Source organism: Barbus barbus (assembly GCF_936440315.1).
Source record: "Barbus barbus genome assembly, chromosome: 19".
Classification (NCBI taxonomy): Eukaryota; Metazoa; Chordata; class Actinopteri; order Cypriniformes; family Cyprinidae; genus Barbus; species Barbus barbus.
Window position 1 is genome coordinate 5735664 of NC_136747.1, and position 26250 is coordinate 5761913.

Sequence of the window (26250 nt, forward strand, 5' to 3'; positions counted from 1 at the left end):
TTATTATTCCTCATTTGTAAGTGGCCTTTAATAGAGGCATCTGCTAAATGAATAAATATAAACAAACAACAAAGAGTAAAATAAACCTAAACCATTTCGTGATTTATTGTGTGAAAATAATGTATTTGTCAGTACTGGTGTCATTTCCATCACAAGAAATGATGCATTTAGTGGCAACACTGCCGAAAGTCATTAGCTTTGATTTTTGTTGAATTATATAAGTTTATATTTTTTTCTTCTGAATACTACAAAAAGCACATAAGCCGAAACAGAGAATCACAGTGGTGGTCACTATACACAGTGTACGTTAAGAACAACTGATTTGTGCAGCTAGAAAATGACATAATAAAAAATACGAACTCCAGCAGCTTTTGGACACAGAGAATATAAAATCCCAAACCATCTGTTTGCTTCCTAACGGATTTAACCCCGTGTTTTGGGCATGCGTGGATGACACGACATCTGTCACTCTGAGCTTCACTGAGGGGCACGTGGGCCGTTTGAATAGAGACAGATGTTGGTTTTTCAACCCCTGATGTCTGAGCTCAACAATACTGGGGGCATCTGAATGCAGTGACCCCTCGGACTATAATGACAGCGGGACCCCGCGGTCACAGCCTTTGTTCAACAGAACGTGTCTCTGTTATTATACTTTATTTGCAGTATTGTCCTCTGGCTCTTTCCACAGTAGCCCTGGCTCCTCTGAACTTCAGAAATTATTTAAAAAGATAATTAATACAAATATTTTATGTAATAAGTTACTATTAAAAAGTTAAATGTGAACACAATAGAAATGCATAACGTGTAATTATAATCATAGCAAGATCACATAACAAGCATGTTTCATGGATACAAGAGGGCAGACAAATAAAGGCTTTTGAATTTGTAAATTCATAGCTATATATTGCCTGTGATAAAATATTAAGGGTGACATTCAGTCAATGTGTATTGACTCCCTTACATACTATGGTAGAGTGATTATAATACTATGGTACTTTTATAAATAATATGAATAAATCTATAATACCATCAGTCAAAAGTATTGAATAATTGAATTGAATTGTTTTTGAAAGAACTCACTTATGCTCACCAAGGCTGCATTTATTTAATCTAAAATACAGTAAAAAAATATTGTGAAATATTATTATAATTTAAAATAAGTTTTTTTATTTCAATCTATTTTCAGGGCTGAATTTTCAGCTTCATTTCTCCAGTATTCACTCTTCAGTGTCACATGATCCTTCAGAAATCATTCTAATATGCTGATTTCTGCTCAAAAAACTTTTTATAATTATTATTATCAATGCATAAAACAGTAAGCGTTGCTTATTGTTATTATTATTTTTTGTTTGTTTGTTTGTTTTGGAAACCATGATATGCTTCCATTCAAAAGTTTGGTTTAAGAATGTGGTTTTTGTTGTTGTTGTTGTTGTTTGTTTTCATTTTTAAGATTTGCTACTTTTATTTAGAAGTGAATATATGAAATAAATGCAGCCTTGCTTCCTTAGCATCACGAAAGAAAGAAAGAAAGAAAGAAAGAAAGTATTTTATTCTCTGTGTGTGTGTGTGTGTGTGTGTGTGTGTGTGAGAGAGAGAGAGAGAGAGAGAGAGAGAGAGAGAGAGAGAGAGAGGATGGTTAGAGGGGGAAGGGGTGGTTTGTGGTGGTAAATACCCGGCTGTAACAACACACATAACCGATCGGAAAGGCCAAAATTTCGCGTGTGGATTACAGTCAGAGGAGCAGATGATCATGTTATTGATTAAGCCTGATGTCTAGTTTTATTTCCAGCATTTGATTCGGACATATTTCAGTTCTTGTCATCATGCTGTAGATCAGCGTGTGGCTATATTTGTCTGGATTAGGGCTGTTTAACACCTTCAAACTCTTGGAAATAGCGCTTTCACGTCGGATCATCGTTAGATTAGTGTTGATCTCGTCTCAGGCTTCTAAGGACACTGTTTGTGTGTGTTTTACAGGAGCTCGTGAGCTAACAACAACAGCGCTAGCACAGCCGGCTAGTCCAACACCGGTGCCTTTAGTCGTTTTATTCGGACATCTATCAGTTATGGACATCGGAAAGGATTTAGCTGCTTTACTAATTAGATAAATGTGCATTGGGGCTCAAAGGTTCATTAGATGAATCGATGAGTTTGATATGTGTAGGTTAGATTAGCGGTGTAGGTTGACATTAGCATTAGCGACTCCTTTGTTGAGAAGACTGATTGAGATATCAATCACTTTGCTTTTTATTGAGGGAAATTTGGTTTTTATTTAGTCTTATTGATTGTTTTATTGTTTATATCTTACTATCGTTTATCTGAGACGTTCGTTTGACTGTAACATCAGTGTTTTATTAAGATAGGAGTAAGAAACTAAAGGAAATGTTGAACAGCTAGTGTCTGGTAATATTCGTCTATAAAACAAACACGGATATTGTGTATAAATAACGATTAAAGCTAGTATGGCCTACACTTCGAGTTTAAACAAGATCTGTTTGCTATGGACACATCTACTCTTCATTTTCATGGGTAAGACACTTTATTTCGCTAATCAATATCATGAAATCTCCTTGTATGTTAAAATAATAGCTTGTTATGAAAAATAGCGTTTGTATATCTTTCATGCTAAACAATGTGGCTTCATTGCAATCACAGAGTTGTTGCTGCTGTGTGAAATAGTGTGCTGGTATTCATTCACATTGTGGTTTCTCTAATGGCTAAATGGGGGTCGATTTAATTACTGCCACAGAATCTCAGACACACTTTAAACATGTAGAGTGATGAAATAACATGGCCTGTGTGTTTGAGATCAGATCCGTGTGAATGAAGGGGAACAAAGACTTCTATTGTTTACGCATGTCTGTCTATCTCTGTGATTGAATCCCATCGTCTTGACTGAAAACAAAACAAATTAATCCTTTGCCTCTCATTTATTTCCCCTCCGCCTCTCTTTATTTGACCTGAGAGGGAATTTTCAGTCGTGCATTTTGGGGAACTCTGTTTTTGGTCCCCCTTCCTTTCACTTTTAATTTAGTTTGGAAAAATTCCCTCTTTCTAGCTGTCCATATAACACACACAATCTGCTGCAAAACAGTTGATTGCTCAACAATAAAGATGTTACTGCTAAAATGTAACTGAATGGCAGCTGTAAATGCACATAATAATATATATATATATATATATATATATATATATATATATATATATATATATATATATATATATATATATGGGCATACACTGATTTGTTCATGTTTTCATTCTAAGGGCTTCCAGCATTATCTGAATTAATTTCTAAAAATTGACAAAAACATTACGACAATGAACCCAGCTGGATAACATTACCTGGGTCACATTTGTATCAGCACAATTCACACACAAAAAAAATAAAAAATCAGATACAGAAAGTGCAAAATCAACAAACTTAAGATGCAGCATCAAGCAAGTGACTGCCTTTCACCAACCCCTGGCCATTGTTTGTCTTGCACTTGATTATTTAATAATAATAATTTACTTTTATAGCGCCCCTCCAAAGCCCAAAGTCACTTTACAAAATTAGGTTAGAGGAATACAGACATGTATAGCAAAGTACAATACACTACTACTGAAGAGTAATATACAGAGGTTTACACTCACACACAAAAAACAATCTGTGTGTAGTTAGACTGTTAACCAATAACCACACTGGTGTTATTCAAGATTTATTTATTTTTTTGATTTCATAAATTTTCTTCTTTTTAATTGCTTGTGAGATATTGTGAAGACTAGTGCATCTGTTCCAGTTGTCAGATCTGTTGCTGGCAACATCACAACTGACCTATTGATATAAGCAAGCATTTGTTGTGTGGCAGCGGCCAGGTTTGCATGCCTGTGTTTGCATGTGGCCGTTTCCCCTTTGCTGTGCTTCCATCATACAGTCAGCTGCTGTAAGCAAACCGACATAAGTGAGGGAAACCCCAACAGATGATCAGCAAGCCCAAACAATACATGCCCTTCAGGGCTAACATTGGGGTTTTCTGTGGTCGTGCATACATAAAAGTAGTATATTGTGAATAGCATGCCTATAGTATACTGCAAAAATAGAAGAGTGCTATGCCATTGGGACATAATCAGAGATGTAATTGCTAACACCCTCAGTTCTATTAGCTCATGTTATGTGGCTGTTAGATGGTTACTTCTGATTAGATTGTATTGATGTTGGATTTTGGCTGAAGGTGACATACTAGACCATGCCAAAATACTAAGCAGACATCACTTATAGCAATAATATATATAGCAATTGCCCCAGTCAGTGTCTCTCGAAATTCAATTATAGTGAAGTTACTCCCTTCAGACCTCCCTCATAAAATTTGGACTTGATATAAAAATGCAAATTGAATTTGTTAGCATATTTTGGCCAATGGCCATACAAGACTAAAAGCCCGTTCACACCAAGGACGATAAAGATATAGTTCTAAAAATCTTTCTCCATATTAAAGAATAGCAGAGTCCACACCACAACTATAACAATAAAGATATTGTTGGAATCACTTTCAGAACTATTTTTTTTCCAGCTGATGAATCATTGACACCCAATTAAAATCCATCCTGCTATAACGAGCGCGAGAATTTAAAGTGGCAGACGAGCGTGTGCTTGGAATAAACAGACGATATCGTCTGCTGTGTGGACGCTAATATTGTTGAAAGGGCCTTAAACCAGGTTTTTAATCCAATCTCTTTGTTGATAGTAAGCATTTTGAGATTTTCTAGCATTTCTCTTTCAAGTTTTGCAGTTGGAAAGGTTTGGATGAACCGTGGCTTCGATCAGTCAGAACAAGTCAAAATATTAGCCGAGGGTTATGCAGGCCAGATGTTCATGGCTTGATCTCTTAAATGCATTAAAATACATAGCAATCAGCTTTGGTTATGCTGTTGGCTTAATTACAATGTAGGTTCAGCATTCCTTTTCTATTCTGATTTTGAAGTGAAGCTTTGTGTCTTCTGAATTGTTGTGGGCGTTTGAACCAAATTTCGCAACAATGCGGGAAGCATTCTGGGTCAGTCCGTCACACAGAAATGTGCTATTTTAATATCTGTTTGATAATGACTCCACATTGTTCCTACTTGCGTTCAGCTGTGGATGAAATTTCAACCCTTGGTTTTCAAAGCCCTGCTGCACACCAGATTCATTTTAATGGATCAGCTCTTTGCCCCCGTTTCATTTTCATCTACACCTATTGCTTTCTGTAGCAGAGTAGTGTCATATGCATCTCTTTTCTGTTTTTTTATAGGAAATTCAGTTTCATCGGAGCACAGCGAGAACGTTTATGTATCAGGCATGTCAAACGGTAAGTCCTGACTTTACAGACCTAAGCTATAGATCTTGTTAATCTTGAGAGCAAAATAGACTCTGTGTGGATGACTGTTAACCAGAGCTCCTCAGTAGTTCCTGAAGTCCTCAAACACTGTATGTGCCTCTGCAGATCAAAAGAATGTAAGACAGATAAATGATGATATTTAGCCCAGATTAGTCTACACATGTCACCTCTTGCCTAACTGTTAACTGAAAGATTACTTGCTACTCTTTCATCCACCCCATTTCATTAGCAGGCCTGTTGTATTTCTAGCATTGCTTTAAGGGGGAGTTATGGAACTATATTAGTGTACATTCGGAAGCGTTTTTATAATAATTCACTATTTTGGTGTTCATATTTCATATCCACTCACTAGCTTGTTTTCATTTGTGTGTGTTCGCCTGATCGGGAAGTTGCAGTGACAGAAACGGTGACATTCCAGATGAAGTTTGAAAGGAGTAAAGCCTGTGTTAATGTTATTGAGTAGGCTAATATGTTCAAATAAATGTTCATTTAAAAGCAGCCCACGATCAGCGTATTATTTTACCGTTACTCCTTACGGCTCCGCTCCGACGAGGTTTTGTTCCGTCCTTCACGTGGTGCCAACTCACAAAAGACTATTTCTAGCCAAGTAGCGTGGAGAGCCGCTTCAGAAACATGCTGCGCCTGGCTAGTATAAACACAAGCACTGACTAGAGCGGCCGCAAATCAGCTCCGGTTCGCGTGGAGCCATAACACGCCACAGACGCGTGCAGAGATGCGCAGATCGTCCATTGAAAAGTTGACATCCATTCATCATATCATGCAAAACATACACGACAATTAACTAATTTTTAATTGTTTCTCGAAACTTCATAGCATTTCCACGCCAGTGAAGACATGACTGCGGCGGCATGTCTTCACTGCATCATGTACGACATCAAATTGCGATCGGTTCGTGAGATCGGCCAAGTGTGGCGAGTACCAATCGAGTCATAAAATGTGATAATCGGCCGATGCCGATCAATTGGAGCATCCCTAGATGCACGCACTTTATTTGATGTATTTTGGACTGTTGAAAAAAAAAAAAAAACACCTACTACCTAAAGCTTGCAAGAGCAAGGAAAATTTTTTATATAACTCTCATTGGATTCATCTGAAAGAAGAAAGTCATATACACCTAGGATGCCTTGATTTTGAGTAAAACATGGACTAATTTTAATTTTTGGGTGAACTAACCCTTTAAGGTCAGGAATCGGATACTTGTAAAATGTAAATTTTGATTCCACCTATCGATTCCTGTGTGCGCTGCTGTTTTTGTTGTTTTGGGTTTTTTTTATCTGTGAGGCCCCGACCTGGCGATCTGCCAGCAGCTTGCTCGCTAATCTAAGATCTCCAAAGTTTGGCTACACTTGCGATCAGAAGCCGAAAAAGCTACGTATAATATTTGTGATAATCTAAACATGTTGCAAGAGAGGTGTCACCACCAACATGACAAAGCACTTTAATTTAAAAGATTGCGAACACGATTCAGTCACCAACATGATTCTATTCCTAAAGGACAAAGATTCATCCATTTCATTCCTCAACCTTTGACATTTGTGATCGCTCTGCCGCTGACCTAAAGAGAACAGCTGTCATGTATATGAATAAAACAGCTTCAGTCTTTTCAACCACACAGTTTCATGATTTCTGTTACAAAATCACAGAAGTACTGGGATAAAAGTTTCTAGTTCGGATATAAACTCGGTGTACGGTAGTGATCAAAATAGAGCAAATCACGTTTTGTAAGTAATTTGACACGTCAAATAAAGATTTTTCGATTACATTGTTACACCAATAGGTGGCGAAAGGGGCTGTTAAAATCTAGTCGATTCAAGAGAATCGTTCAAAAACGCTGATTCATCCATTAATGAAACGAGTAAATCTAGAGCGAGTCATTGAATTATTAATTCATAAATTTCATATGATTTTAAGCCGTCTCTCATCGTGTCACTGGTTAGCCTCTGGTCTTCCTGTTTGCGTTCATGTGTTTTGGAGGAGGCGTGGCTTTGGAGAGTGATTTGCAGGGTGGGATCTTATGCATTCAAAGCTAGCTTGCTATTGCTAGCCTCTCTGAAATCTCCTACCATACCTTTAATCAGCTATTATGTGTTGAAATGTGCATGCAGGGTCTTAATCATTATGTTTTTGTGGTCTTCAGCCTGTGGTGATGTAGTGGAGCAGATAAGGGCGTCCAGTGGAGTGATAACCAGCCCTGGCTGGCCCTTTGAATACCCTTCTCACATCAACTGCAGCTGGAACATCAGGGCCAACCCTGGAGAGATCATCACCATCAGGTAACACCTCGCCACAATACTGCAAAATTTGCCATTCCACTGACGCATTCAAGAGCTGATCAAGAATAAAGATGTTCTTCACAGTTTGCTTTAATTACAGGCTTAACTGTTGTGGTTATACTGACTATAAATTCCTGCAGTGGTGGTGGAGTCTGATTCTCTGTACCAATGCACGCAACTGCTTTCGCTAAAACAATCTGCCTCTTTAGATACAGATGCAAAACTTTGGGAATCTGTTTGTTTGTCATTTCAAGGCAGAGCAGCATCTCTTGAATTATCAAGAGGTTCGGATTGTATTTTGAGTTCTGTCTTGGTTTAAAGGAATAATGCTGTGGGTTTTTTTTAAGCTGCTGCCACATCAAACTGAAAGCTTTTTTTATTTCTATTTTTATGTTCCGCATCTGCTCTATTCTTGCACTGTCTGTTTGCTTCAACCAGAGTGTTTGTTTACATCTTTATCCTAGAATGGTGTCCATGGTTACTGGCACAGAAATAGACCAAATGAGTGTTTTTTTCCACGGGATGTGATTTTTGTGGTAAACCCAGCGACTCGCTAATTCTGCAAATGGGAACTATCTTAAAAAGACGATTGGTTCAGTTTTCAGCGAGACACGTGTACCACAAGTATACCTTTCTTTTTTTTATAGGTATTTAGTTTGGTGGAGCTTTTCCCGTCATCATTTCTTAGTTGAGACTTCTTAATAACAATACGCATTCAATCTTGATCTATTGATGTTTGAGGCATGTCATGCAACAAGACTCAACCGTGTGCCTAGTTTGAATTAACTCTGATGACAGGGATGCTGTTTTTCATACTGTCACGTGCCCATACCCAAAGTTTCTGTACTTAAAATCGGTTGTATTTTTAGTTTTCAGGACTTTGAAATTCAGAGCTCGCACCGATGTGGTTTGGACTGGATTTCCATTGGAACCTACAAGAACCTGGATGGGTACCGGGCCTGTGGCTCGTCTATTCCGGCCCCATACATCTCCTCTCAGGATCACGTGTGGATCAAGTTCCACTCTGATGACAGCATGACTGGAAAAGGCTTCAGGCTCTCTTACATAACAGGTAGACCTGCTATTTATATCCCTTTAGATACAGCTGTATCTGAGAGGATGCATTAACGTAGATGTCTCACACTGCCATGTGACACTCGTAAATTCTCTCACTCTCAAATTGTATTTGGTTACTGAAAAATGACCTGCTTTTCAAGAACATGTCATTCTTGAATTGGTTTCTTTCTAAGGCAAGCATCACTGTTGTATTTCCTTAAAGTTTAGTCTAGAGGCCAATGATAAAATGGGAATAGATCTCACAGACTTGGATTGAATAAAGGAAGCAAGTCATGTTTAGAGACCAGGCACCTGGGAGCTATTTTGTGCTGACTATAGCTATAAAACTCATACTTGCTTTTTGCTGTTGCATGTTACAATCATCCTCTCAGGGTTTCTGCGGGTTTTTAAAATGGTCTTAATTTGCCCTTAAACAAATTAGGGCCTTAAAAGGTCTTATATTGGAGCAGAAAGTGTTAATTTATAAAGTTATGGCATTAAAATGTTGCAATTTAAAAAATTGTCAGTTTGTTTTTTTTAATCAAGATACATTTACTTGAGATGCAAATTGAACATATTAGGCCTTGTTTTCTGAGAAATTTGATTCTGAGCCTATTGGCAGATTTGACTTTTTTAATCAAATTAACTTCATTTTGATACATTTCTCAGAAAACAAGACCTTAGAAGGGGTTTAGAAGGTACAGTAACATTAATTTTCATATTCTAGTATTCTAGCAGTTTTGGTTTGTAAAATTGAAAGTTGTATTTTCAAACATTGAAGTGCTGCTGATACAACTTATTGCATTTAGCCAACACACAGTTCCTTTTAAATTTTATTGATTAAAAAGATCATAAAGTCTTAAATTCGCCTTTTATAAAACTTGCAGAAACCTCTGAAATCCTTCCAATAACCGATTCATCAATTATTACTGCTAAAGCTTATGTCTCTTTAAATGGGTAATATGTGTGTGTTATTTGTAGGGAAATCGGAAGAAGCCAGTTGCAAGCCTGACCAGTTTCATTGCGCTAATGGAAAGTGTATCCCAGAGTCATGGAAGTGCAACACCATGGATGAATGTGGCGATAACTCAGACGAGGAGCTGTGCATACAGCCCAATCCCTCCGCGTTCTTCTCCTTCCAGCCTTGCGCCTTCAACCAGTTCCCTTGTCTCTCACGCTACACCCGTGTTTACACCTGTCTGCCGGAGTCGCTCAAATGCGATGGCAGCATTGACTGTCAGGACTTGGGTGACGAAATCGACTGTGACGTGCCCACCTGTGGCGAATGGCTGCGCAATTTCTATGGTACTTTCAGCTCGCCCAACTATCCTGACTTCTATCCGCCTGGTAGTAACTGCACCTGGCTGATCGACACCGGTGACCACCGTAAGGTTATCCTGCGCTTTATGGACTTCAAGCTGGACGGCACAGGCTATGGCGATTATGTTAAAGTCTACGATGGATTAGAGGAGAACCCCAGGCGTCTGTTGCGTGTGTTGACTGCGTTCGACTCTCGAGCCCCTGTAGCAGTGGTGTCATCTTCAGGACAGCTTCGGATACATTTCTATGCTGACAAAATCAATGCGGCTCGAGGCTTTAACGTTACATATCAAGTAGACGGTTTCTGCCTGCCGTGGGAAATCCCTTGCGGAGGGAACTGGGGTTGCTACAATGAACAACAGCGCTGTGATGGCTACTGGCACTGTCCCAATGGCAGGGACGAGCTCAACTGCAGCAACTGCCAGGAAGACGAGTTCCCATGTTCACGAAACGGTGCCTGCTACCCACGCTCTGACCGGTGCAACTACCAGAACCGCTGCCCGAACGGCTCTGATGAGAAGAACTGCTTTTTCTGCCAACCTGGAAACTTCCACTGCAAGAACAACCGCTGTGTTTTTGAAAGCTGGGTGTGTGACGCGCAAGACGACTGCGGGGACGGAAGCGATGAGGAGAGCTGCCCGGTAATCGTACCCACACGGGTCATCACTGCCGCTGTAATTGGGAGTCTGATCTGCGGCCTGTTGCTGGTCATTGCTTTGGGCTGCACATGCAAACTCTACTCACTCAGGATGTTTGAGCGCAGGTAAGTGAAGCCACTTTGCCAGACTACAGCTAAAACCGAAATGGATTGTTCAGGAAAAATATTTATTATAGGGCTGTCAATCGATTAAAATGTTTAATCTAATTAATTACACAATGTGGCCATTAATTAATCTTATTAATCGCATTTCAAATTTGGCTGAGAAATTACACACAAAAGATCATTTAAAGCCATTACATGAGAGGCATGAAATGGATATTATGAAAAGTAGCTTTAGAAAGATTTTTTTCTTTTGTTTTGTAATTTTTGGTTAAAAATAGTTTCTTTAATTAGTTTTTATTAATATGGATTTTTTTTTTTATTAATATGTAACTGATATTGTTTTTTTAATGAAATGGTAATTTAAATAAAGAATTAAACTGCCAGTAGGTGGCAGTAAAAGTCTTAAAGAGTAAGTCATTGAGTCAATCATTCATTCATTCATTCATTCATTCATTCATTAGATTTGTTCAAACAGCTGATTAATTTAGGAATTACGTAAATGGCTCTTTATGAATGGGTCACTGAATCATTGGTTTACCTTATTCATTCAAAACACAGATTCATTCAGAAATTGTGTGTTACTTGGAGACACACAACAGTTCTGTCGCTTTAATAGGTAATATTTGTGTTGGCAAAACTAGTCTCAGCCTATGCATATGGCACACTTAGCTGGAAACACTTCAGGAGTTTCGAAGTGAAGTGACATACATATAGTGAAGTGAAGTCGTCATCGGATTGGTTGAAGTATACAGGATTTCCGGGAGAAGTGTGTGTCGTGTTCTTTAACGTTTAACAGTCTACACGAGACTAGCAAAACAGACAATATTATGTATGAAATATAACACAATATTAAGTTATTATTTATTGAACGGTTGTATAAAATTGTGTGATTATAGCTAAGCAATATCAAGTGTTTCCCACAGACTTGCACTCTTTTTGTGGTGGCACTTCCCCCACAGGATATATAGGCATACATGTTTACTGAATAAAAACATCAGTCGATTTCTGTGTTGGTCTGAACGAAAACAGCAGAGAGGCTGATTGAAAATGCTAATTATAGCTGAAAAAAAATAGCTGTTTCCCTGGTAAGGGCTGTAATCAAAGCAGGACTGAGCGCAACAAATGCTACTTTATCAGGCTTAATACGGTTCCCTTCAAATATACATTCATATTAACACCCGCCCCGCATTTTGATTTTGAAACATGCAGTGCTCATGTTTATTCAACAAAGTCAAAGCCTTTTGGAAAATCTATTTGTGGCAGTCGGTTTTGAGATTGTGCCAGGCTGCCACAAATAAATCAATGTATTGGAAACACTGATATCATATGATGTAAATATGAGGCAAAATCTCATACAGGGGCATGTTTCCCCCAATCTCTTGAATTTTAGGGGCATATGACTGCATTCTTTAGGCTACATCATGTGGTGAGACTCCAGTGAGTCGATGTATAGAAAAATACTGTAGGAACTAGATTTTCTTTAAAATACGCTATATACTACTATGAACATATACTACTAAAATAAATACCATCTGACCCATTTAAAAACATTTAACAATCTTTCAGTCTGGGTATCACACTAATGTGTTGATAAAGTGTGTTAAATGGTGAAGGCTGTGCTAGAGATACACCAACAGCCTCATCATGTTGATCCTCTGACTGGAGGGATCTGGAGAGAGGACCAGGTGTAGTGGACAACTCATATCGCCTGGATGATAATCCTCCGGTGTAAAGTGATCGTTAAGTTACCACCACCGCGGTGTTTGAAGCAGATGCATTAGTGAAGTCCAGTCTCTTCAGCTGCACTAACGCACCGAGGCCAGGAAGATACCGTCCTATTTCTTGTTAGGAAACCTGTGGACTCGATGTCCTGGCAGGCTGGAGTTTGTGCAACCTCCACAAACACAATAATTTACCATGACAATGATAAATTGAAATAAAAATTACTACCGAAAACACACTGACTCGCACGCGCTCAAAGCAGAGTCCGGCACACGACTCACTTATGTGACGTAATATGACGCGATGTTGAAAAAAAAAAAACGTTTTTTGAGAACTGTCCAGGAAAGTGTCACTTTTTCATCTAAATTTGTGCCCTCGTGTCTTGTAAAACATTTTCAAATCCAGCATTAACGGTTCATATGATATTTTCATACAAGGTTATATATTCATTTGAAAAAAAAAATTAACCTGCAATATGCACTTTAATGGTTTGGTTGTTCTTCCAGGTCATTTGAGACTCAGCTCTCTAGAGTGGAAGCCGAGTTACTGAGAAGAGAAGCTCCTCCATCGTATGGTCAGCTGATTGCTCAAGGACTGATTCCCCCAGTGGAAGATTTTCCTGTCTGCTCTGGAAACCAGGTAAGAAGGTTATGTAGTTAAGGCCCGATCATCCGTTGTGTAAACGGTCTTTTTTTGTCTTTTACCCTTCTAAAGTTACTAAAATATTTAGACATATCCAAGAAGCTAAATTTTGCTGTTTTGATTTGAAGTTTCAGGGGTTTGTGTTGGTTTTAAAGAGATATCTTGCATAGTGTGAGTAGTTTTTCTCAAAATATCATTAGCTCACCACTCACCATTGTCTAAATTTTATTTGGCGTATTGGCTACATGAAAATTTATGAGCCAAGCCTTCTCTATAGTAGGCTTGGTAAACTTGCATCAAGGTGCGGTCTGACTGACCTTGGAAAATTCCCAGAGAATATGAAGCATGATGGCTGACCTTCATGTGTTGGATGACCTTGGGTAATGTTCCCTATTGTTCTTGCTTCCAGGTATCTGTTTTAGAAAACCTAAGACTGGCAGTTCGCTCTCAGCTGGGATTCACCTCAATCCGACTCCCCACCACAGGGCGCCATGGCAACATCTGGAGACGCCTGTTCAATTTCACACGTTCACGGCGCTCTGGTTCTCTCGCACTGGTGTCTGCGGACACAGAAGAGGGTCCTGATGGCAGCACCTCAGCACGTGAGCCAGAGAGGCTTGGCTCTCACCGTGGACTCTTGCCCTTGGACTCCGATGATACGGACACTGAGAGTGAGCAACATCCCCGCAGGGATGTCCCAGGAGCTGTCGGAGGCCTGATGGCCCCACTGCCACAGAAAACTCCCCCTACAACAGCCGTGGAGGCCATCGTCTCGGTGTCTGCCAGCTCAGCTCCACTTGTCAGCCGGGAGAGCAGCATCTCTGAAAGCATCTCGGAAAGTTCTGGAGTAACTGGATCTTCATGTACTACTACTGTTACTACTACTTCTGCAAGAAGCCCCTTCAGCAGCGCTCTAAGCCGGGTCACCCGCAGCCTGCGCTGGATTCGTTTCTCTCTAGGGCGCTCTGGAGACGGAGGGTCAAGTGGCATTGGGCAGAATCACAGCCCTCTGCGGCAACTGGAGCAAGGAAGTGCGGGTTGCACTGGGGTCGGCATTAGAGGCGAGGATGAGGACGACGTGGAGCTCCTCATTCCCGTCTCGGATGCCGGCTCCCTGGACAGTGATGAGAGCTCCAGGCCCCTGCTGGAACAAGGCCTGGAGCAGGTCTTCGGGCCCCACCTGACCCCCCCTGCGGTCTCTCTCAGAGGCCGGCTGGTGGGTAGGGACGGCCCCTGTGAACACTGTGGAATTGTCCATACGGCGCGGATCCCAGACGTTTGTCTGGAGGCAACGGCGAAAACAGAAACTAGTGATGATGAGTCACTGCTGCTCTGTTAAGACTTAGAGGAACTCCTTGACTCGGTACATGACCCATATGACTCTAAAATGCCCCTGCTCACAGCTTGCCATTTCTGTTATCGCCCCCTAGTGGAGCGGAGGTTTGAATGTCTTCAGACAAAACGAAGAGCTTCAGAAATCAGGTACTAGAGCAGTCTGTAAAGATTATACAGAGTACGAGAGCTCCCCAATCCCACTGTCCCTTCCACTGTGCAATATTAGTATTCATTGAGATGTTTACCAGGTCAAAGTCTATTTTTCTGAAGAGTCAAATTAAACTCACGTAGAGTCGAGAGTGAGCCGCTCTGCAGTTCTCAGTATGAAAACAGACGCAGATATCCTGGACAGTGTGGGACAAACAAAGACTGAACACATACAAGCGCTCTGAGAGATTTGTTACCTAACCTGTAATTTATTTGTACTTTTGATGTCAGACTTCTGTTTTATTAAAGGAATGGTTGACCCAAAAATGAAACGTCTACTCATCCTCATGTTGTTCCAGACATGGTTCTTTTGTACAGTTATTGTGAAAGGTGTCCTAGCAGCTCTTTTCTGAACAGTGAAAGTGAACAAGGACAGGGCTGTCAAGCATTAAAAATGATAAAGCTCCGCAAAGGTGTTATGTGATCCATATGACTCTAGATTCTGTTATGAGCTTTGTTTTGAGGATTTCAATTTCTGTTTTGAAAATTTCACCTTTGCAGTAGTTCTCAAATTCTTCTTGCACATATGGCATATTAAGGTACGTTATGTTAGATTTGGCATCAGATGTTTTTGATGATTAACAATAGTCATGCAGAAATCATATGGGTTCATTTCAGGGTTCTCTTTTGTTAATTGTTGTACCCATGTAGTTTCACTGTGTGGAAAAGAGCAGCTTGGGCATTCTGCAAAGTAGCTCAAAGTTTTTGTTAGGGGGGAAAAAAAAAACCTCCTAATTCCAAGTAATTTTATATTTCTTATGATAAAGTCATACAGGTTTGGAACAGCAGAGTTTCATTTTGGGTAAAATTATTCTGCTTGCAAAAAGTGGGCGATCAAAGAAGATTTGGTACGTTTGTTCATTTGTGTCCCTGCTGCAGTGGTACTTGGTGCATTACCTGCGATTATGAGCGAGGGACATTTATTTATTACAGATTATAATCTGAGGGAGCTACTATTTTTAAAGGATAATGCGTTGTATAACAGCCACTTTTGTTTGTTGTATTTATTTGTTTGTTACCGTTAACCTTTTGGTAACCTTACTGTTTTGGTACTGAGAATTCTTGTGTGAGTGTGTGTATTTATTATTGGTTTTCATTTCGATAGCGTTTACTTGAAAAGCATGTCCAGCTGTCTTGTGCTTATTTTTTTTCCATTTCATAATGCGGTGTTAATATATATCTATATAATAATATACACATACACAAACATGCAAAATATATAAGATAAAAATGTTTACTGCACTAAGAGAATAAAAGTGTTCATCCCACTTGTGTTGGACTAGTTTAGTTTTTTTTTGTCTTAAAGTGAGCAAGAGTGGTCATTGGATTTTAGTTTTTGTGGATAAAAAGCAGCACTCTAAAAGTCATTTGTGGACTGCAGAAAAGAAACCACAGCAGTGTCTCCTGACGGCCCCTAGGCACACTGAAACAAGTACAAAAAGAAAAAAGGTTGAGCTACACCGAGCAGGAAAGAACATGACTGCATGGATAGTTTCCACTGAGTGGATCCAAAGCCAGTTTAACTTTCTCCAGTATAATTGAGGTTTTAAACATGTATTTATATCAAACTCCCCTAACTGTATCAATATCTGGATTTAAAAAAAGAATAGCATCTATAATGAAAACAGCACTTTCTGATGCCTTAAACAATTTGTATTTAATACCATAAATATAATTTACCATAAAGTATTTTACACTTTACAAAAACATATCCATAGTAATTTCATTAATAAAAGACAAGAGATATTATACATATCAGCATACATATAGATACATTCACTGTAGTTTATAGCTTAAAGTTTGAAGATGTAGAATAATATTTTTTCCCATAAAATTAAAATGTCCTTTCGTATATGAGAAAATGATTGATAGATTAATCAATTGAATCATTATTTGCAGCCCTAGGCATTTTTTATAAATTATTATGAGCCATAAATTAGCCAGCACTAACAATTAAGATTAGTTAAACATTAAAAATGTAATTATCTGCAAGTAAACAAACATTTTATTATGATTTTTTTTATTTTTTTTTAGCTGGATGAGGTGTGTTTAATGCTGCAGTTAAACTGTGACCCTCCAGGTTCAGGGTTTGACAGACTGTTTCTCTGTACTATTCTAATATACTATCTAAAATATAAAAATCACTGATACTGTAATCCAAAAAAACTTATTATACAGCATTATTTTTTATTTTAAGAAAATGTGTATGTAAATGTGTAATGAGATGACATATAAACCTAGCTTTAACAAATTTGATCCCTGTGACATTTAAAAACAAAAAAAAAGTACTATATTTCAAAGCTGCAGCAGTGGGGAAGATGCATGAGATTTTTAATTATAGTGTTTGCCCACATTTAGGAATTGCATATTAAACAGCTTACAATTTACAGTATATTCAGTTCACAAACCACTGACAGCCATGACCTAAATATGGGTATATATGGAACAACATGAGGGTGAGTAAACAACTTAAAGCTTAAAGCAAGTAATGGGCGATTCAGCTTCAAGAAACTCCAAAACCTTTGTGAATCTTTTATTTCACAGCTTGTACCAAACTGCTAAAGTCACGTGATTGGCTGCATAAGCCAAACCCTCCATAAAACACACAAAACAAGTCCTACAACTTAATAAAAGAACATATAAAAACTATATAAAACACTGAACAAAACTAAAAGAACAATGAAAACAAACAGCATGAAATCTAACTAAACAACATCAGGATCTTAATACTATGATAAACCCATGTTGTGGGTTGCCAGAGTGTGAAAAATAATAAAAACATGCATTTTATTCAAGGTGTTGTCCGAGTTTAATTTGTAAAGTCTAATTAGAAGTTTAATATCTTCATGAATCATTTGGACTCATACAACAGCTCACAGGTTTCCACAAAATTCCAAATATTCTGTTTGCTCTTTAAAGGATTAGTTCACGTTTAAAAAAACTTTTGCTGATAATTTACTCACCCCCATGTCATCCAAGATGTCCATGTCTGTCTTTCTTCAGTCGAAAAGAAATTAAGGTTTTTGATGAAAACATTTCTCCATATAATGGACTTCATTGGGACCCAAACGGTTCAAGGTCCAAATGACAGTTTCAGTGCAGCTTCAAAGGGCTTTAAACGATACCAGACGATGAATACGGGTGTTATCTAGCGAAACGATCGGTCATTTAAAAAATAAATAAAAAAGTTTAAGTTTTATAAGCACAAATGCTCTCCTTGCTCTGTTCTGTGATGCGCGTTCATGACGTCACGTAATACGCAATTACGTGGAAAAGGTCACGGTTGACTTAGGCGGAAGTACCGAGTCAGTGTTTACAAATGTGCGAAAGGAGGACCATATACACATATTCAAATGTCTTTGTGTCAGTTTATCGTTTAAAATGCCCATTTCGTGTGCGTATCCTGGGTGTTTTAATATTAAAAAGCCTACTGACTCGGTACTTCCGCCTAAGTCAACCGTGACCTTTTCCACGTAATTGCGTATTACGTGACGTCACGAACGCGCATCACAGAACAGAGCAAGGCGAGCATTTGTGCTTATAAAACTTAAACTTTTTTATTTATTTTTGAAATGACCGATCGTTTCGCTAGATAACACCCTTATTCATCGTCTGGTATCGTTTAAAGCCCTTTGAAGCTGCACTGAAACTGTCATTTGGACCTTGAACCGTTTGGGTCCCAATGAAGTCCATTTTATGGAGAAATGTTTTCATCAAAAACCTTAATTTCTTTTCGACTGAAGAAAGAAAGACATGGACATCTTGGATGACATGGGGGTGAGTAAATTATCAGCAAAAGTTTTTTTAAAAGTGAACTAATCCTTTAAGTTTGTGAGCTTGATTTCCTGAAGGCCAGTTTAAAAAGTGTCTCATTTTGACTCAAACTGGATTTAGCAACATGATATTGACCTGCAACACATTTTCAAGGTCACGACCTCTCAGTTATGAATAGACTCATGAATAGACCTTTCAGTGATGAAAACATGTAACACGAGAGAGTAGAGCATAATTTACCCGTCATTACTGATGTCAATGGCTGCTAGAGACGGATTGAAGTAGTAAGCAACATCTAGAATCTAGATGGACAGAGAAACACATGACCAGACTGGAGCTTTTAAAACAGACGTACAAACATGATAAATTCATAACACTGGCCTACATGATAATTATTGCACATGACATTCAAATCAACCAGCACTCTCATTTGATTGTCTTGGGCTGTAAATTATTTCGATCAAAATCCCATGAGTGGTTTCTTTTAAATAGTTTGATCTTAAAGAGGCCATTAATTATTTTTTTCTTTCTTGTTTTCTTCTGATCTTGATTTAAATTTCTCATCTTGACATACATTTTTTTTCTTGTGGTCGCGATTAGTGTTGCTTTCGTCACCGAAAATTATGACTAAATATCGTCGTCAACGAACCTTTATAACGTGACGAAAACGAGACAAGACGTAAATGCTGGTCATGTGATGGTGACTATAATTAAAAATATAATGCAATATTGTTGACGAATAAAAACAAGACTAAATGTGGTTTACAAAATAAAAACTATGCTAAAATGTCTCTTAATTTTCGTTGACCAAAACGAGACGAAACGTTAAATAAGTTTTTTCCTTTCTTAAAGTAACGACCAAGCGGCAGACCGGCAGGCCATCATGACTTGCCTAAAATAAAATCTATAGATATACGAAAACAGTTCAAGCATATAACAATGTTTAAAACATTAAACCTAGATAAATGTGCGCTGCATCAGTAGTTTGTGTGGAGAGTGGAAGCTAAAGCGCAGGACATGGAGGCGCCGGCGCAATCAATTGCATTTTTTTCAGTGGAAACAACTTATGCCGCAATTTTTGCTCATAAAAGTAAGAGTAATACATAATTCGTAACTGTAAAGGGTCTACTTTTATTTGTGTGCATTCACAATATCAACAAAACTTTTTATAAAATATATAAAATTATTTTATAAAATAAAGAAAACGATGCTCCGACTCGTCTTGAACAGGAACGCTTCACAAAAATGAACCGAAAGTCAGCGAATACGTGCCTCACAGACATGATAAATATATCTATAGAAAGCTTTAAATGCACGTTTAATGAGGAGATGGCGAATCAGGATCATCATCTTCATTTTTGCAACAGTGACAGAAAACAGTTTTTTAGTAAATAATTCAAATATATCCTTACTATCCCCCCCCCCACACATTCATGGCAATTACTTTTGCTGGGGCTTTGCAGCAAGCTTCAGCCTATTGTGCTGACGGCACTCGCTGCAGCAGCGGGTCTCAGGTTGTTTCCACCAGCGCGGCAATTGTTTTTCATCACTAAATGATGGATGACTAAAATATTAAAATAAGGAGAAGCCTAAAACAGGCCCGAGGCCCGACCCCCTTCTGAACTATGACGTGAAAATTGGCCCGAAGCCAGGCCCTAGAGATGTAAAAAAGTCGGGGCCAGGCTGAAATGCAGCGCTCCCCTCGGTAGAAATTACGTTTCCCCCTCGGCAAGTACCAACACCCCCCCCCCGACACACACATTGTCGGGCCCTTAGAATCGTCCTAACCACCCACCCCCCCCACCCCCCTTACGGCGCCCCTGCTACTAGGTACTTATACTATATTGACTGGGTTAAACAGAATTGCATTACTAAAAACAGACTAAAATACAATTTTCATTGACTAAAACTAGACTAAAATATCATCAGTTTTTGTTGACTAAAACTAGACGAGAATAGTCATGGATAATTCTGACTAAAATAAGACTAAAATGCTCCGACTTTTAGTTGACTGAAACTTGACTAGACTAAAAAGTGTATGAACGTGACTAAAACTAATAAAAACTAAAACGACAGCTTCACACAAAGACTAGACTAAAACTAAAATTAAAATAGGCCGCCAAAAACAACACTAGTGGCGATCATGACTTTTCAGTGTACTCGAAAACAAATAAAAAATTGATTTTTCATTTCGTTTTTTTTTTTTTTGCGTAAAATAATATGGTTAATGACATTCTCTTTTATGTTTTATTTTCAAGAGACAGATGCAGTTTTGTGTATTTAACATTTTTAAATGGTCTAACGTAGCTATAACACAGCAAGCGCATGCATATGGATTATCATACTTCATTTAAAAAATTTTTTTTTTTTTTACAGATAAATATTATTTCTCCTATTTCTTACGCATAATTAGGGTCGTGTGATCATTATTATAGTAATTGTTATTATTGCTGTAAGATAGGCCTAATTTAACAGCAATAATAACAATAATAATAAATTGTGTATATTATCAGTGTTGGGAAGGTTACTTTGGAAAAGTAATAGGTTACAGATTACAAGTTACTCTATTTAAAATGTCAAAAGTAGTGTAACTATTTCAATTACTTTATTAAAGTAATGTAACTGATTACATTTGATTACCTTTCCATTACTTTTCTCTCCTAATTTAACAACTTTTTTTTCTCGTAATTTAAAGGGGTCATATGATGCTTTTTTTAACGAGGTTTTTTTTTTTTTAAATTTAACGACTTTAATCTCGAGATGGTTTTATTTTTTATTTTTTTATATTATTGCTTGGCCCTAATCCTCTTCCTTACTGTAACAATTACATTTATTTTGTAATTAAATTATGTAATTCCGTTACATGTAACTTACTCCCCAACACTGTATAGGCTATTAGCTACACATATCAGGTGAAACATGACAAAAATACGTCGTAAAATATACTGAAATTTATTTTGAATTAAACAAGAATTATATATGTTTGACACTGTTTTAATACCCTTTTTCACATCATTTATCATTAGACATTGTTTTAATGTTTGTGAGAGTCAATGTCATGTGGCTCTATATAAAGCGCGAAACTCACCTATTTTTCTGGATTCGGTTTTTTTCCGTTTTAATTTTTCTGGACTCCTTTTTAATGGTCAAATAAAATTTGATTAATCAAAAAGCATGTCTAATTAATTAAAATAATGAAACTTATACAATTTAACATTAATTTATTAAAAGTGTAACAAAAATGGCATCATGTTTAGGGCCATATGAAATGTTTTATTTTTTTCTCACCTTATGTTTTATTGTTACTGAATTTTGTGTTTTAGCATGTCTAATTATTTGAATGCATACAAACTATTTTTATTGATTCTTACAGTAGCCCTCAGAAATTCTGTGTTGTGTATTTAAATTTTACTGGTTATCAGATGAAGACATAAAACATTGATTTCATTTATACTTTAATTAATGAAAATTAAACATTTAAAATGTTAGCAAATAAAGGGGATTTACTACTAAAGTTGAAATTAACTTCTTTTAAATTAACAAGTTTTTGAAAAAGTTGTATTATTTTTCAACAGTAGTAGTACATTATACTTAATAATAGTAGCCTATTTCTGGCACAATGTCTTTAAGTTAAACCGGAAATCATAGGGCCCTTAGAAAGCTGGCTGCATCCGAAAACTTAGACAGCTGCCTCGCTGTAATACTAATTTCTCGCTAGAAATAACATCAAAAGTTAATCAGAAATATACATTTACACACAAACTAACCACCAAATGTAACTTTCAGACGCCATTTTTATTTTTTAGCTCAACCGTCACGGAATGGAACGCACAGGATTGTGGGATATCAAAAAAAAATCAATCAGATGAAAATCGATTCAAAAATCGATCAGATGAAGGTATTTTATGAGACAGAAAGTGAAGCTAACTTTGGATTCGGACGTGCCTTGATGACTTCCAGCCTTGGAATGTTTCCTCTGAAGGCAACATTTTTCAGTTTTCGGATGCAGCCGTGGTTTCGGAAGTTTGTCTCTTTGTTCTCTTGTTTTTCCCGCCCGAAATCCCGCCTGATGGTAAAAGACATGTTTCCATGAACTCTGTACATCAGAAATGTTTGTCATTTACACACAATGAAAAAAAATCACATTATAAAAAGTTGTATCAGCGACTGTATTCTACGACGTGATAAGTTGTACATCTGAAACATATTTTGAAGATGTCAAAAGTAGTCAACCTAAATAAAGAACTAAAATGAGTGCAACATTTCATTGGTGTTTATTAAAACAAGCTTTTGGTTGATATTCCTCACTTTAGATCAGACTTCTCTACAGGACGTCATCTGTACTGTAGTAGAGGACAACGATCATCAGGAGCTTCCTCTCAGTGTTGCTGATGTCCCACCAACTGCCGAGGACCAGCAAGTGGAGGATGCCCTGCTTCAGTCCGTCAGCAGGTGTGACCGCCTCACATCTGCTGAGACAGATGGACTGCGATAAAATAACGAGAATCTGAGTTTACTGTCAAACCATAAAATATAATATAGCATCTACTCTTTTTACATTATGTTTTATTGTATATGTATAAAGTGTTTTAAATAATATATTCCATATATTTCTCAAAAAAGTCTTACCCCCCAAATCATTCATTCATTCAAATATTCCATCGGCAAGAAATTGGGAAGGAGGATGTGGCTCCATCTGTGAAGACGGCCTTCAGGTGGCTGTGAAGTTCATAAGTAAATAAGCCTTGTAAGTAGACATCAGAATTCTCTCAGTCACTGTTTGCAATTTATAACATCTTAGATTAATCACAAAGTACATACATTTTAATAGATAAACAGGCTGGGCTAAATCCTTATTTGAGAAACCACTTCCATCTGACATCATAAAAACCTATCTTTTTTTCTAGCCTGACCATCCCAGACCAGTTCGTCTTGAGGTGGCCCTAACAGTCAGGGCCAATCAAGGCCTCAGCTGTCCCCACATCGTAAAGCCACTGGACTGGCAGGACCATCCTAACCAGTACATCATGGTCCTAGAGCGGCCCTCGCCCAGCATGGACGTGCACCATTTTTGGCTGCATTATGACGCCCACTTCAGTGTCATTTTATGCGGCAGGTGTTCGACGCTGCTACTGTTTGCTGTTCCCGGAGGGTCTTCTAATCGGGACATCAAAATGCCAAACCTACTGGTCAACATAGAGACCCTGGAGGTCAAACTGATCGATTTTGGCTGTGGAGACCTCCTGAAAAACACATCCAACAACACCTATTGTGGTATGTATTATCTCTCAAACATGTAGTTTGGGACTTAAACTCTAATGAGCAGTTACACCATATTTAGACGGGACTAACAACATTCTCAGAAGTCAAGTCACCTTTATTTATATAGCGCTTTTAACAATACAGATTGTGTCAAAGCACTTAACAGTATCAAATTGGAGGATAGAGTGTCAGTAATGTATAATAATAAGATTAAACACTCAATTTTCAGTTAAAGGCATTTCATTATTGAATTCAGAGATGTCATTGTCTAGCTCAGTTTAGGTTAAATAGTATCTGTGAAATCAAACTGACGATAATCGCTAGAAATCAAGTGTCCCCAACTGAGCAAGCCAGAGGCGACAGCGGCAAGAAACCAAAACTCCCTCTGTGACAGAATGGAGGAAAAAACCTTGGGAGAAACCAGGCTCAGTCGGGGGCCAGTTCTCCTCTGGCCAGGATATTATTGTTTTTTTATTGTTTATTTATTGAATTAAAATTTGAAATGTATAAATGTATTATATTTCTATTTTTATATTGTTGCAGTTTCTAACAATAATAGTATTATGTGGTTAGGTATTTTATTATATTTGAGTTATTTTGTTTTATTTTTAGTTTTATTGTATTGTTAGTCGAGGTCTTCACTGGGGATATGTCCCCGGGGCTCATCCAGGTGTCCGGCCTCCGCCGATGATCAGGGGCGCAGACATCATCTCCCGGCGCCGATCCACCATCTAATCCGGACACGGACTGAGAAACAGAATAAGAAAGAAACAGACAAATATAGATGCCATTCTTCTTACGATGTAACGAGTACATCGTGTGTTATGAGGAGTGTTCCCGGTTCCGGTTGATCTAATTAATGCAGCCTAACAATCCTTTAACAGATTTGAATAATAGAAGTGTAGTAGTGTGTTATATGTAAGCCAGGTTAAAGAAATGTGTCTGATTTAAACTGACAGAGTGTGTCTGCCTCCCGAACAGTGTTAGGTAGATTGTATTATCATACGTCCAGAGTTTTGAGAACGCAGCGGACGTGGAGGACTATAATGTGATAAGAGCTCGCACAAGTAGGAGCTAAGCCATTCAGGGCTTTATAAGTAATTAACAAGATTTTAATATCTATACGATGTTTGATACGATGTTGGAAGCCAGTGCAGTGCTGACAGAACCGGGCTAATGTGGTCATACTTCCTGGTTCTAGTAAGGACTCTAGCTGCTGTATTTTGGACCAACTGTAGTTTGTTGATCAAGTGTGCAGAACAACCACCCAGTAAAGCATTGCAATAGTCTATCTTTGAGGTCATAAATGCATGAATTATAATTTCTGCATTTGACGTTGAGAGCATAGGTTGCAATTTAGATATGTTTTTGAGATGGAAAAACACAGTTTTACATATGCTAGAAACATGGCTTTCAAATGAAAGATTGCTATCAAACAGCACACCTAGGTTCCTAACTGATGAAGAAGAATTGACAGAGCAAATTGAAGAAGAAGAAATCCCAGTCATAATATAATTTTTGACTAAAATTAAGTTCCAGTGGTAGAGCAGACTTTCACATGTGACACACTTTTTCCTGCAGGGACAGCAAGGTACTGTCCTCCGGAGTACATTGAGAAGGGCGAGTACCATGGGGAGCAGGCAAAAGTGTGGTCGCTGGGGGTTCTGGTGTTTCGGATGATCATCAGCCTTTTTCCAGACAGAAGCGATATTGGTATGATGGACGCCGATGCCTGGTTACAGCCGGCAGGCTTCTCTGATGGTGAGAACTTCGTTACAACAAAAGAAGGACAAATGCAAAACAGAGAAAACAGTGGATTTAAAAAATAAGTTCTTATGGATAATGCAGGAGTCTCTCTAAGTTTTGCAGCAAGTATAAACTTTTCTCCATTGTTCTGCACAGAATGCTGCCGTTTTATTCAAGGTTGACTAAAGAGTGTCTCAGAGCAGAGGCTTCACCTGGAGGCAGGGGTGGACTGGGGCCAAAAAGTGGCCCTGGACTTTTTGGCACAGAGCGACCCACCAAACCCGGTCCGCAACATACTGTATCACACCACACCATAAATGAGTGGCATACTTCTTGACATTATAATTTGTCTTTTCTGGTGTATATGGCAAATAGTAAATAATTTTAAAGACTTTTTGCGAGGGACAGTTTAATGTCACTAAAGTTAAATACCTATATAATCAGTCCATATGACACAATGCTCTGGTATCGTCTAGAAGACTTGAATAGTGCAGAATGTGGACTGTTTTTATGGGTCCATTCTATTGGTCATAATACAGTAGTTGTCCTTTTGCAGGAGCTTGACATCCATCATTTTAAGGAATAGAGCTCCGATTGTGGAAAAGAGAATACAAATTATTTTGATGATGAAAACTACAGTAAACAGTACTGTGAAATATATAATGTTACAATTTAAATTAGCTCTCTTCTATGCGAATATATTGTAAAATATAATTTATTTCTGTGATCTGCAGCTGAATTTTCAGCATCATTACTCCAGTCTTCAGTGTCA

General features: G+C 38.1%; 1 protein-coding gene and 1 pseudogene across 2 annotated transcripts; both read left to right on the top strand.

Moving 5' to 3' along the window:
* Positions 1–1658: 1658 nt before the first annotated feature.
* Positions 1659–15972, top strand: LOC306885297 (low-density lipoprotein receptor-related protein 12-like). Its single transcript, XM_079441732.1, has 7 exons — positions 1659–2529; positions 5271–5327; positions 7516–7651; positions 8521–8723; positions 9689–10790; positions 13019–13151; positions 13564–15972. The coding sequence occupies exons 1-7, from the start codon at positions 2463–2465 to the stop codon at positions 14491–14493; spliced, it is 2628 nt and encodes an 875-aa protein (XP_079297858.1). The 5' UTR covers positions 1659–2462; the 3' UTR covers positions 14494–15972.
* A 1164-nt stretch (positions 15973–17136) lies between these two features.
* On the top strand, positions 17137–25795 carry LOC306885318 (serine/threonine-protein kinase pim-1-like; annotated as a pseudogene). The gene is made up of 6 exons: positions 17137–17152; positions 22784–22922; positions 23094–23217; positions 23378–23744; positions 25314–25493; positions 25635–25795. The product of its transcript is annotated as a serine/threonine-protein kinase pim-1-like (transcript).
* The last annotated feature ends 455 nt before the right edge of the window (positions 25796–26250 follow it).